General features: G+C 42.4%; 1 protein-coding gene across 5 annotated transcripts in view; it reads right to left on the reverse strand.

Moving 5' to 3' along the window:
- The window catches only part of LOC108923943 (SH3 and multiple ankyrin repeat domains protein 1-like), a 65,873-nt gene that overhangs the window by 17,616 nt on the left and 33,543 nt on the right, over positions 1 to 14,714 (reverse strand). For all 5 annotated transcript variants that reach the window (XM_018735016.2, XM_018735017.2, XM_029246783.1 and 2 more), the window contains 3 exons: positions 13,999 to 14,147; positions 13,676 to 13,789; positions 12,906 to 12,981 (listed from right to left, as the gene is read on the reverse strand). In XM_018735016.2, the coding sequence (XP_018590532.1) occupies positions 12,906 to 12,981; positions 13,676 to 13,789; positions 13,999 to 14,147 (339 nt within the window). The remainder of the gene's footprint in view (positions 1 to 12,905; positions 12,982 to 13,675; positions 13,790 to 13,998; positions 14,148 to 14,714) is intronic.

The following is a 14,714-nucleotide window of genomic DNA, read 5'->3' on the forward strand; positions in this document are numbered from 1 at the left end:
ATGGTCGAAAGAAACTAACTGTACTTAAGAATCATGCATCTGCAACTATGTCTTTGAGCATCAAAAGAGCTGGTAAACGACAAATATGGCTCATAGTTTGTTCTCCGATTTCCTTGAAACAGTCAGCGTTATTCCAGTTTCTCCGAACACGGCTGTCTCTGCGATTTTTTAATTTACGTTGAATTTCGTCTTTTGTGGTGTTTTATCTCTTTGGAACAGAGTATGCGCTGGTAGGGGAGCTTCCACACAAATTTTCTGCCTGTTCAAAGATAAAAATCATACGTGAATGTATTTGGGAGTTTTTGACATACCCTTTCTGCCTTTATGATGCCATGATCCAATGCTGTTGTTACTTAAAAAAAAAAAAAAAAAAAAAAAAAAAAAGAAATAAAAAAATAGTCACGTGAGCCCACTGAGCTCCATGGTGTTTAATTCATACAGTCTCACTTGAATACGACCTTCGGTGACTTCACTGTGGGTTTTTACGCAAAAACATGTCACATTCACTCCCTTGGGCAATTTCTAGCAACATGTTATGGCTACGACGAGCTTCTCCAAACACCATTTTCATAGCTTATTTTGTTGAAACAGACACCATGGGTTGGAGGACAGCAGTGCCACTTGGCTCAGGATTCACCTCATGGGGGGGCTTCAACTCAGCCAAGGGTGCATTATAGTATCATATATGTATTAGTTGAGTTAGGGTGCTTAAAGCTAGATAAAATTATACCCCGATGGATTCTACGGATAATTTTTTTTATGTAGAAATAATATTTTTCCCTCTTCTAAACAATGAGGGGGGCTCACAAAGTGAAATGGCCAGGACCTCATTTCAGCTAAAAAACAGGACCTGTGCTGAAATGTCGTAACGACCCACGCTACCGAAGAGCGCCCCTTTGAGTGGGAACAGATGTTTATTGTAAATTGTCGTAAATGGCGGGAACTGTGGGAAATGTAAAATAGTGGTGCAACCGCAGAGGGGACTGTCAAGGACTTTAAGGGGGTGAGCGCCTGTTGGGGAGTGCGTAAGGCTGGCTTAAGGTGCAGATCCTTGAGGAAAAGGGTTTCCATGGAGTGAGAGTATACAGTAGTCCCCCTTATCCACGGGGGATATGTTCTAAGACCCCCAGCGGATGTCTGAAGGAGAAGAAGAAAGAAAACTAAGGACCAATGCCCAGGACCTCATAAGTATTGATTTTTTCAATAAAGTTTTTTATTAAAAAAAATAACTTACTTGAACACAAGCACTGGGATACCACGATAGTCGATCTGATAACCAAGGCGCTACTAAGTGACTAATGGGCCGGAATCGTATACAGCGTGGATACGCCGGGCAAAGGGATGATTCACGTCCTGGGCGGGACGGAATGAGATTTCATCACGCTACTCAGAACGGCGCACAGTTTAAAACTTATTAACTGTTTATTTCTGGAATTTTCCATTTTATATTTTCAGACCGCGGTTGAATGCGGGTAACTGAAACCGCGGATGAGGGGGGACTACTGTATTTCCCTGTGCACTTGCTAATACTGGTACTTTGTGCATCTTTCCTTGCCCCATCAGAATCCAGACCTGTGCTTGCTACAATATTATTAATTTGTGACTTGGGTCCCACTTCGATGCAAAAACTCCTGCAGTTAAACACAGCTAGCGTGACACCTGTAGTCCAACATGGCGCAAAGGGCAGGGGCAAGATGAAGGCCGAACACACTAGTAGACAATAAACCCATTATTAAATCAATTTTTAACCTTCTCCCCACACAGCAGGAGGTGTTTGAAGAAGAAGGCTGAAGCACAGCTAACCTCAGACTTGTAACCTACTGCTCCCTGAAAGCACCTATTACCTTAACTGTACTTCCCCTCCTTGTCACTCTCTAGAGTGTGTTCACCCAGTGGCGTCACTAGTGGGGTGCGGGGGTGCAGACCACACTGCGTGACACCATCAGAGGGGGTAACGCCAAAATGACCATCTATAAAATGTTTGTGCAGTGTTTCAGCAGAAATGTATTATTTTTTAAATAAAAATATCCCTGTAGTTCAATATAACAACAAAAACACTTTTCGTAATAAAGCCCAGATTACATGTATTAATATACCTACAAGGGTAGAACTCTGCTCATTTACTTTTTGAACCTTCCGCTCAGAGCTCTCATTATTACCAAATTACAATGATGCTTCGAATCACGTGGTTTCGTCCCCAAACGCTACAAGCTCGCGCTCTTGTTTTCGTCGCCGCAGCTGTTTTTATAGTTGCTGATTTTGTCACATTTTCTGGTGTTTTAGTTACAATATTGTGGTAATCAGTATTTGTGAACTTCTATCAGTAACGTTAAAAGAAATAATTCCGATGTAGTTCTTTAAAATGTTTTTACTTTGAATTCTATTGTTTTCTTATCGAATTTCCACTTTAACCACATGAAACTATGTAAATGTAAATACATTTAGGCTGTGCATATGATGTCATTTAAATTTTGCTAGTTATTTCACTATTATTGCCGTTACATTCAGTGATCTAGGGGAATTACGATTTATGAGTAACAATTAGTACAAAAAACATTATTGAGGATTCTGTATGGTCTGGTATGGAAGGAGGTCTATGGGGGCGGTGACACCAACCCTAGTGACGTCACTGTGTTCACCAACCCCGAAATAAAAAGTTCATGTTTCCCCAGTGTGAGTTTTGGGAAATGCTATAATTGGACATTTTCTAGAGCAATTGTGGTTAAATGTCTAGCTCAAGGGTACAAGAACAGGGCCTTTGTATAATTTGCACCCTTTCGGTTTCCGGCCTATGACCTTACCAGCTTGTTATCTGCCGCCTTATAACTAATTTTGTCCAGTAACTGGAAATTACACGATACTGGCAACAAACACTGAAGAATACAACTATGTACATTTACCCTGTACCAGAATGATCACAGTTAAGTTTTGCCCAATTTTTAGAATCAGCTTCAGAAGCATTTAAGTATCTGAAGATACACTGTGGCACTGAGGAGTAATTAGGAGAGTTCAGATAATATGCAACTGCTAGGATTATTTTCAGATGATCAGTACTTGAAAAACAAACAATGTGTGCCAAGCACAGGGATCTTTTAATCTGTATTTATTCATTTAGTGGATTATTTCCTCCAAAGCAAATCACAATCTTAAGATACAGACATGCATCGCTTAACGACGGGGAAATGTTCTGGGAAATGCGTCTTTAGGCGATTTCATCATAGTGCGAACATCATAGAGCGTACTTATACAAAGCTAGATGGTATAGCCTCGATCATAGAGCGTACTTATACAAACCTAGATGGTATAGCCATGATCATAAAGTCTACTTATACAAACCTAGTTGGCATAGCCTCAATCATAGAGTCTACTTATACGAACCTAGATAGTATAGCCTCGTTCATAGAGTGTACTTCTTCAAACCTAGATGGTATAGCCTCGATGCAGTCAAGAGATGTGATAAACACGAGATTTATGACGCTGCTGTTGGCGTAACACAGCATACTGTTTTACAGTATCTACAGTATGTTTTACAGTAAGCTTTTTAATAAGTAGAAAGAGTACACTGTAAAATGATGATTAAAAACTACAGTAAATACATAAACCAGTAATATAGGTGTTTAGTATCATTATCAAGTGTTTTATACGACTGGCAGCGCAGTAGGTTTGTTTACAGCAGGACCACCACGAACATGTGAATAACACATTGTGCCATGACGTTATGACGGCTACGACATCGCTAGTCGATAAGAATTTTTCAACTCCACTATAATCTTATGGGACCACAGTCGTATATGGGGTCAGTAGTTAAGTGGCGCATGAGTGTACATTAAATTATTTACACATTATACAGCTGGGCAGTTTTCGCTTACTGTATTACTTTAGGGTTAATATCTTGATCAAGGGTACTATAGCAGCAGGTGGGAATCAAACCAGGGTCTTTGGAGTCCAAAGCCAGTAGTTCTAGCCACTACGCTAGCTACTCCCCCCAGCATACATAATCTTTTCATTTGGATCAGCACTTTAATTTTGTGTGCATGGATGCGTGACTGCCTGTGCATGCATGCTTACATTAACAATACACAGTTAATTCATATTTTGATGAGGAATTTATTGTCCATTCAGTGGTAATATGGACATACATGTCTCTAGGCTGTCAGCTATTTTCAGTTGACCAGTGAATAGTTTTTGAAAGCCCAGTTATCCCCGGGCAGTTATTCTACAATGTGTGAAAAAGCCAGATTTTATGTTTTTAAAACAGTTTATGAGCAGTGTACTGGTGTGTAATACACCAGATGGATATCATTGCATGCATTCATTCACGGAAGTGCTTTTTAGGATCATGTGTAATGTCATTTTCACTTTTCTTCATGCTTTTCTTTTTATTGTGCCCATTTATATATTTGTGCCAATTAACTTGCCATAATTAGTTTCTAATTGTATAATTAATCACAGTTCATATGCAGATTGCACGATGAATGCTAAGTTTAAAGTGACTACAGGGACGCCTGGAGGATAATGATTGAAATAGGCCTTTAGATTAGGAGTCCCAAATGTCACGTGGTTAAGAGAAACTCCAGGATGTAGATTCAGGAAATTCAAAAATGGATCATTACAGCACCTTCTGGTTTCTTTGTGCAAACAAAGCAGTTGAAAAACAACAAGCTGCTCAGTAACCAGTCAAGGAACTTCACATGACAGAGTTGCAGGTCCTAGAAGAAATGGACCCTTGGGAAAAGCAACTTGAAAGTCTTCACCTATATACTCTTACCGTTTCTCTTTGAAAAACTGTTAAACATGCAGCCTATAACCAGTTATCTGCAGTTCTTGCCCAAAATGATTATCAGTGATCAGTCTAGATTCAAAGTCAGCCATTTCATGGAGACTGCCCTCTTTGCAGTGTCAGAAGCTTTCTAATCATCTAGAGCTGCTTCTCTTTCCTCAGTCCTCATTCCCCTTGACCTCTCAGTCAAATTTGAAATAATTAACCACCAGATCCTGCTGTCCTCTCCTGAACAGTTTAGAAACTAAGGACGAGCATGGCAATATTTTGAGTTTACCTACTAGATAGATCCTACCAAGTGGTTTGGTGTGGCTCCCTGTCTTGCCTTCACTTTCTCAACTGGTGTTCCACAGTAATCAGTGATGGGCCCCTTACTCTCCTCCATCTGCATTACTTCCCTTGGCACTGTCATTGCCTTTCATGGTATGTCCTATCACTGCAACATTGATGATACTCACCCCTTCTTCTCTTTTCCCCTGCAACCCCCTAAGTATTTTTTTTCTGTTGCATCTTTCCAGTCAAACATCTCTGCTTGGATGACCGACCACCATGGACTTAATTTCTCAAACATTAAGACCCTTCATCTGCAGGCAGGTCCATCCACCTGTCATAAACACTATCAAACTGAATGATTTGCTCATTCCATCTGCTTTATTGATGAAGAATCAGAGTTATGATGGCACAATGAAGCCATAACCCCATCTTCCAAATAGTTCCTGCTTAACATCCACAGAATGTGCCCTATATCTCACAAAAAACTTGTGACAAACATACTGATCCTTGGCACAAGAGGACACTGACTGTGGACATCAGGATTCAACAGTCTTTATTCTGGAACTCTAAGGTTCAGCAAGTTGTCAGGGAAAAGGGATCAAAAAGCGAAAGGAGTAGCTCAGCAGTACTTCTTCCTAAGGCGAATAGCTAAATAAGGTTCTGCATCGATTACAGTTTCACACCATCACCAAAATGAAAGTATATCCAATGCCTCTGGTGAAAGACCTCTTAGACCACAAAGGCATGGCTCGGTTTTACTCAAAATTGGGCCTAGGGAAAGGCTACTGGCAGATCATCCTGTCCCCAAAATTCAAGGAGACCTTCTCAACTCCGTTTGGGTAACATCAGTTCATTACCCTTCCATTCGGGCTTCACACGGCCCCCACTATGTTCCAACACCTAACGCACCAAATTCCACACTCACCCTATGTTGCTGTGTATCTTGACAACATTATTATTTTTAGTGACGACTGGCATTCTTCTCTGTCTCTCATTCACAGGCAAGTGTTTTGTCACTGTCAAGCATAAATAAGAATTTCATGGCAAGTGAGTATTTGTAAATGGTAACTATAGTATGTATGTGTTACGGTGGTATGGCTACCAGCAAGTGTAGGTCTTACAGTGTGCATATGATATTTTATATATGGTATTGGTAGTTTGTTGCGCTCCATACTGAATGTGGGTGTTGTGTTCGGTTCTGGCTCCGTTGTGGTGGAACGACCTCTCCCTCTTATTCAGCAGTTCTGAGCCTTTGTCCACGTTTTAAAAAAGGGTCTTAAAACTCAACTCTTCCAAACTCAATTCGCCCATGATCTCTTATAATCGTGTAAGGTATAAATGTTCATGCCCGTGAGGTATACATGTTCATATCATGCTCAGCTCAGTCCTTTACAGAGCCACTCCTGAAATGTAACGTAAATGTCGAAACGTATCTCAAAAAAAAATGGAAAAAAAAAAATACTACTAGGAAGGCGATTAGGAACGGCGATATTCTGGTGAAGATTTATGCAGCTACTTGTTTGATGAACGTTGGTGCATATAGCGAAGGAAACTAGCTATAAAGTTGGTCCCCGATTTATGATTGTTCGACTTGCGAATTTTTCGACTTTATGATGGTGAGCTGGCGATAGACATTCAGTAGAATCCGTACTCTGAATTTTGAGTTTTTCCCGGGCAAGCGATACGTGGAGCAATACTCTCTCGCGATGCTGGGCAGCGACATCGATCCGCATTTCACCAGTCTGTCACGCAGAGGTGTGTATTAGGTGTATTAAATGTATTTTCGACTTAAGATGTTTTCGACTTTCGATGGGTTTGGGGAACATAACCCCATCGTAAATCGGTGACCACCTGTACTTAAGAATCACACATCTGTGGCCATGCCTCTTTCTACTAAAGTAATGCGCAAACTGTATTTTCTATGAGATGTACATCACTTTAGAGAAAAGTGTTTGCTAAATGAATAAATGTAAATGTGTTCTGCATGGTATATTTCTATGTGTACCGTCTTCCTGACACCCTACACAGCTCCTGGTTCAGGCTGTGGTGATATCCCACTTCGGACTACCGCAGCTCCCTCCTGTCTAGTCTTCCAGGCTCTACCATCAAGCCTCTCCAGTTGATACAGAATGCTGCAGAGAGTTATGCATGCCTTGTCTCTCACAACTGGCTCCCTGTAACTGCTTGCATCAAGTTAAAGTTAAAGCTATGGCTTACAAGACCAACAGATCTGTTCCCCATTAACTGCACCCCAGCAAGACCATTGTGCTTCTCCTCTGGCTGTCTGATGCTCTCGCTTATGAAATGTCCAAAAACGCAAGTCTATAGGGTGCTGGTTTTACCCTTAGGATTCCCTTTCAAAACTGAGGAAGGTTTCAAAATGTCTCTCTCTCAGATCAACTGATTTCCTAAATGAAGCTGCACTACATGATCTTTTATTATTATATCACAATAAGCTTTGTATTTCTTATCAGTTCCGAAGGCAGCTACTCGTGTAACACGCACCAGTAAAAACGTGGCATTGGACAAACCGACTGTGCTTCAACAATCACATTTGCATCTACAACTCTGCCTGCCGTGAAATGCACTTGTGTTTACTCTGTGTGCGTCACTTTGATCTGGCATCCGATAAATGAATTAATCAAAATGTAAATTTAAATCTACATTTACTGGGTGAGAGTGCATGCTAACTAATGAAATAACAGTAACCCAATGTTCCTTGCATGGTCACCTGATACACTTTCAGGCTGATTGATTCATGATTTTCATCCATATCAATAATATTCCGGGATGTTCTCTTTTGAAATAAGTATTCCATCTCTTCCTCAATCCATCTTTCTGTCTTTATCTGCAGCATCAGTCTTACTAGCCAATTCTGTTCATCTGTCACTCTTCCTTTTCCACTTCCCTCTATTTATCACCCTCAATAACCACCATCACCCTAAATGGCCCCTCGCTCATTTTTCATTCTCCGTTTGCACTTATTTCCCTTATAACATTGCAGACTCTCAATTATAATCCATGTCTCTCTTTACTCCCGTCTTGTGACTTCCCCTCGCGCTCTCTTGCTGCTCGCCGTCTCCCAGCACCTGGGTGGTGCGAGAGGACACGGGTTCGAGCCCCGCTCATGTGAGGTGAGCGGGGTGTAACGCAAAAGTTGGGAAAATTATCTAAACATGTACAGTATATGAAACAATTTTACTGCAGTTTAAAACATAAGTCCGAGTGAAGCAGGACATTTGCCTCCTTTCACAGCTTCAGAATGTGAGCAATATGTCATGAAGATGACAGTGTGTCTGCATGTGCTTTTGGTGAGGGGAGTGGGGTGGAGTGGGTGGAGCAGTGACTCGCTACCCAAAGACCAGCATTAAGCTTTATTTGGAGCAATATGCACACCGTGCACTCTGAGGCTCTGGAGCGTCTTGAAAGAAATTACATATCACCATGAGTTACACTGCATAATTTCTGCTGTTTCATAATTATTATTCACTGCTACAGTATCCAGCCTTGAATTAATCATGCACCGTTTTGTGACGACAATCCAAACAAAACACGATGTTAAAATGTAAATGAGACGCATTCCCATCTCTAAATGCGAAAAATACACAAGTAAAAATGGAATTCATAAACACCTGAACGTTAATGTTAAATAAGCAGCAAAAAAAAATTAAAGGCAGCCTCAGAAAATCAAATGCATAGTGTAGCATATTAAGAGATGCTGAAAATAATAATTTTGACATCAAATCATCCTTTCAGTTGCGTACCATCGTATGTGTTCGTTTCTGAAGAAGGCGCTTACCCCCAAACACTCTAATACCAAACACTTAAAAAACATTTGGAACTTAATATCTGCAAGGATATTTTCAGTGTCAATCGCACCTCATGACAGTCACAACAGAGAGGAAGTGAGACATTGAGATATGAACTGCTGAGGAAAGAAAGTGATGCTGTATTGTGGCACGCACTTGCTGTTCTAATGCTGCGACACCTCTGCTTGTTAAGAGATGAAAATGCAGCACTGTACATCTATTTGATTAATAATTTAAATCAAGTAATCTTACTCATTTATCTGTAGTATCATGTGAAATTTACCAAAATTCAAAGCTCTGTGGCTGAATGGTTTATAAAGTGTATATGTAGACAAGGGAAAGCATAATAATTCATATTATTATGATAATTATCACCATGACAAATGCATTACACTCAAACCAAAATAAAGCCACGGCGAATAAAAGTACAGGTAGTCCTCGATGAACGTTTTGTTATTACACTATGTAGCAAGCAAAAAGTGAGTGTTGTGGTGGCGCTGAAAGGAAAAAAAAAAAAAAAAGCAAAAGACGACAAATTCAGAAAAAGTGAAAATAATAGTGCAACATTAAAATAACACTGCAGTATGTTATCTATTGTATTATGATATTCTATATACCTTGTTGACGTATTAAGTAATGTATTACAACGTGTGCGAAATTACAAAAAAAAAATCCCTATTACACAATGTTGCATTCATGCATGTTAATTGTTTATGTATCCTTATGGTTTATATAATACAGCATAAGATGATTTACTAAGTGAACTTACAACGAGATCATTGGAATGGAACGCTGCGGTAAGTCAAGGACCACCTGTACATTGTAGTGTTGAGACTCTGGGAAGCAGTGGCAGGACCAGCAGTCTGAGCAGATGAAGGAGTTCATGTCAGATTGATAAATGAGGGGGAGGGCAAGGCAGGTGAAGTGGAGGACAGGAGCACGAGAGCAGGGCAGCGAGGACACGTATGGCTGACATTTACATAAAAGGTGACTTCAAATTGCAGGACGAACAGCTTTATTAAAGCCATCGGGGTAAACGACGTGTTTGAAGAATATGCCAGCTGTGTCGTTTTGACCTTCGTACCCTGGACCATACGCCGGTCAACGCTTATGCTGCAGGCCTCAGTTTGACTACATGCATCTACGTTCTTCTCGCTGCCTCTGTCCCGTGGCCCCGTTGAGTGGCGTTTCACAGCGTGAGGCCTCAGATAAAAACATCGCAGTGGGGATAAAGCGGTGGAGAGAAAATATAATAGTGAAAACGGATGCTCCATGAGGGGAACGGGAAGGAAGGAAAGAGAGGAAAAAAGAAGAGATGGAAATACGAACGAGAAAATAAAGTCCAGTAGGTCAATCAAGAGTTTGCATAGGAGACCAGAGCAGAATAGCTATTCAGGACCTCCCGTATGCTCCCTCATAACAGGTAGCGCAAGTAAAACGAGGTATAGCAAGAATGGGTGTAAATATTGTACAGACACCCCCCGACTTACGGAAATAGACGCAAGTCAAAAGTTACACCTGTCGGATTCCCTCTCCTCCCCCACCCTTCGACATAATATTAATTTTTCCATCTCAGTTATTGCACCTTGGCGTTTCCTTGCTATTATGTTTTTTCATTGCGTTCCTTTCACGTCCGGCATCCTTCACTTTCGTATTTATAGTGGATACGACTAAATCTGGTTCCCGTGCTATAGACCATAATCTTTGTCCACCTTCATACTTCCTTATTATTTTCAATTTCATCTCCAAATCGATTGCTGTTCGCTTGCGAGACGCTTCTCGCTTTCCTTCAAGTGCACGTTTAGCACCCGGCCTGAAAAGGGTAAAAACTATGGGGAAAAAGCACTACGCTGACGAAAGGAGATGTGTTCAAGACTCAAAACACACAGGAACTGGGAAGATGGAGCTTCCTGCGTTGTCTGGTTACGCCGACTTGCGCTTAACGTATTCCAGATGTTTTACAGAAAATAAAAGCGCTATCAGTGAATGTGTATGCCAGGGATTTTTTTTTTTTTTTTTTTTACGTAAATTGAGATTTACGCAAATAGAGGGCTGTCTGTATATGCACATGCACTGAAGTGGGGAGTAGCTTAGCGTCACACCTTCGGATTTGAAAGATCCAGGTTTGACTCCTACCTCCTCGTATAGTACTCTTGAGAAAGTTATTGCCTTGAACTGATACAGCAAAAAAAAAAAAAAAAAAAAAAAAAAAAAAGCCCACTAGCATAAATAATTGTAAGTAGCTTAACGTTGCAAATTGCTTTGAAGCAATATCAGCTAAATCACATTTTTTAAAAAAAAAATATGGTCTTCCCACATTGGATGGTAGTATAAAATAAAGATGCGTTTCGCCGTCTGCACGTCGGGAACGGTGCAGGAGGAACATCTGGGATGGCGCACCAAAGAAATAACGAAACGCCTTCGAAGCGGAGGGACTCGGACCGAACTGCGGAGGACCTAAAACATGGAAGACGATTCCGGAAAATCCAGCCAGGAAACGGACATTTCCACCAGGGCCGTGCTGCCGGACCGCCGTCAAAGGAGAGCTGTAATACGTTTTAATTTCGCGATGCAGATTGATGACGCATTCCACACACACATTTCCATGTGAACAAAGCGCTCGCCGGAGAGCGGAGGGACCGTGCCAAATCAGCGCATCCCCAAGTATCGCTAAACTCAATCTGTGCGGAGAAACGAGTCATCTGACATTTAAAAACTCCAAACCAGCAGTGACGGCACGCAGCCCACTTGCGTCCAGTCCGATGGGAAATCCAGCGCCGCGCCGCCCACCGTTGTCAGGGATGCCTTCGCCGCCCTTCTCGTCCCACAGCGCTCCTCTGATCTTTGTTGGGCCGAAACGGAAGGTGCCTCGGAGCCTCCGAGCTCCTTGTCATGGCGGCCGTGCGCAAGCGAGCTTTCCGACGGTCGGTTCAACGGTGCCTCATCCGTTAGGCCGAGCGCATTACGGGGCGGAAGAGCGAACGTACTAAATCTATATAGTCTGAGAGCAGATAAACTGATACACAGAGTCCTGCGAACAGCTGCGATGCTTCACGTTGTCCCCGCACGGTGACAGATGGGTACGCACCGCACACCACAGATGGTGCGCTGCACCTGTGCATTTTTCCATTCAGACAATGGCATTCTGGACCTTGGGCAAAGGGCAACATTTGGCCAGTTCCAATAGCACTGCAGGGGGCAGCCCGCTGGCTAAGGGCCACAAGTGACAATTTCATAAATATATGAATTCACACACACACACACACACACACACACACACACACACACACACACACACACACACACAGCTGAACCCTATAGGGATGGTCATTCTTGTATTTAAAAATGAAAAACTTATAAAATCAAAATATTAAAATAAACTGAATATGAATAAATGACTATGACTTACACACCTGGTTCTACTTAGTTTAACCAGTTCAACTTGGGCTTCACTTATTTTTACACCCGCACTACTTGTGCGTTTCCACTACGCGCATGATTTCCTCTAAAGCAACATGTGGAATTAGTCATTACACACCTATTATGGCACATGAGAAACTGATTGTCATTAAAAAAACCATTTTGTGGTGAAACTAAGGGACATGTGTATTTGTATATATATGAATATTGTAAAATTTGTTATAAATATGTAAAAATATATAAGAGGTAGACCAGCAATGCCATAGCATTATAAGATGATGCAAAAAATTCTGCACATCTGTAATGCAAAACAATGTAAAATATTTCTCATGAGCTGGATACCTTTGGAAGTTCACTATTTCAACACAAAAAGTTCATAGATAGTTGTGCCGTTGTGTATATATTTCACTTTGAATGTCACTACAGTCATTAAATAAATTTTGCTTTTGTTTTTTTTTTCTTAAATAGTGTGGCCATTTGTGATTGACTGGGCACAGGGATGATGAGAAGGGGAGGGGAAAAAAAAAAAAAAAGGGATGCCCACCCCTACAATATTATGGACTAAAACGCTTCTAGGCAGCTCAATAAGAGTGAGAGCAAATTCACCGCGGTCCAGTTCTTACCTTGGGGCTTCGAAGCTGTCGTACGATCCAACAGTATAGTGACGGAAGAGCTTCTTGGATTTGTCACTCCGGCTCTCTGCGAAGCACAGGTGTACCGGCATTTACCGCACTCTCATATCCTGCTGTACATACCTCGTCATGCCTCTGGCACAGTAACGCATGGGTGTCCAACCCGTTTTGGCCGAGGGCGGCAATCATTATTATTAAATTACTCCAAGGGCATCTAAAAATCATAGTGACATACCGAATGTTAAATGTCTAAACCAGAAAATTGTATTGCATTTTATTTAGTTGCAATGTGTTGAAGTGTGTGCCTCCAACTATAATTGTACTGTCGCATAATTAGGGGCAGTAGGTAGTGTAGTCAGAGCGGCTGCCTTTAGACTGAGGTTGTTGGTTCAAATCCTAAATCCTACTGAAGTATCCTTAAGCAAGGTACTTAACTTAAATCGCTCCAGTAAAAATTACCCAGCTGTATAATTGGGAAAATGGTACCAAGTGACGTAATAGTATTTAGGGTAGGTGTATACATGTAAATAATTTTACAACTGTTTGAAATTGCGGGCCACGCAGCTCTCAGGCCACATATCGCATACCCTTGCGATCGGACAAGCCGTGTTGAGACTCCTGAGCCGTGGGAAAGCCGCCATCCAGGAGGTTTTTGCCATTTCCAATGGGGTAGCCTTATGGTTACGGTGCACGATGGGCACGGAACAGGGGTGTCTGGCACTCGCACCAAAGCAGCGTCCGGATCAGGGACGGTGTCTGACCTGAGCGGTTATCTTGGCTTTGCACGGCAACCTCCTGCACGCAGTCTGCCGGAAACCAGCCGGTGCGTCCCCTCACCGTGCCTTCCCAGTATCCCCCTTCGCCCACGCTCAGCACTGAGGGAGAGGAGACAGGTGGAGTGAGGACTCCACATAAAGCCACATGCACACACTTACAGGGATTTCCCAATTCAGAAGCTCCAGAACTCGCAGGTCTCACAATTCCCAATTTCGAACCCCCCGTCCGCCTGCTTTTCCGCTCCAAAGTGGCCGACCCCGGTGAACGACCCCGGCCGACCGCGGCCGTTCTCCACCCTCCGACTCACCTTTGACTTTGTCGCCCTTGTTGATGCTGATCTCTCGACTTCCCTGAGCAGCGTGTGAGCGCATAGCCACAAACACCCGTCCCGGGACTGCGCTGTAGAGCCGCCGCCGCTGGCCGCCCCCTGACCCCGTGCTGTTGGCCGACATTGGCCTGACAGCAGGGAAAGGAACGTAGAGGGGACAGGTCGGTCAATGAGTACCGAGTATTCGACAAATGTGGATGTGCCTGGACTAGCCTAGCACCTTGTACTTCTGGGATATGCTCTGGACCACCGCAACCCAGACCCGAGGAGAGGCTTTATAGTAGGGAATGGGTGAGGGGTACAGTAAATTGCTTTAAACTGGCACCTAACAACACCGTCATTTAAAATGACGACACTTTAATCTTTACCACCTGTCCAATATAATCAGTAGTGGCTACTTTTTACTGAAAAAGGGAACATTTAGTGACAAGAAGTGAAACGAAACAATTTCCATAAAGCAGTAACTTGAGTCCTGCATGGGGGACACAGTGGCACAGCGGGTAGTGCTCATGTCTCATAGTGTGAATGGACATGGGTTTGATCCCCATTGATTCCGTGCGAAGTTTGTGGGGGTTCCCTCCCACAATGTGTTTCAGGTGAAACGGTCACTCAGTTACCACTGAAGTGTGTGTGTGTTATGTTGCTCTACTGCATAGACACGTGATTGACAGTAGGGAGCGTATCCAGAACTGTAG

The sequence above is a fragment of the Scleropages formosus genome, chromosome 20 (genome assembly GCF_900964775.1).
Source record: "Scleropages formosus chromosome 20, fSclFor1.1, whole genome shotgun sequence".
In the NCBI taxonomy this organism is placed as follows: Eukaryota; Metazoa; Chordata; class Actinopteri; order Osteoglossiformes; family Osteoglossidae; genus Scleropages; species Scleropages formosus.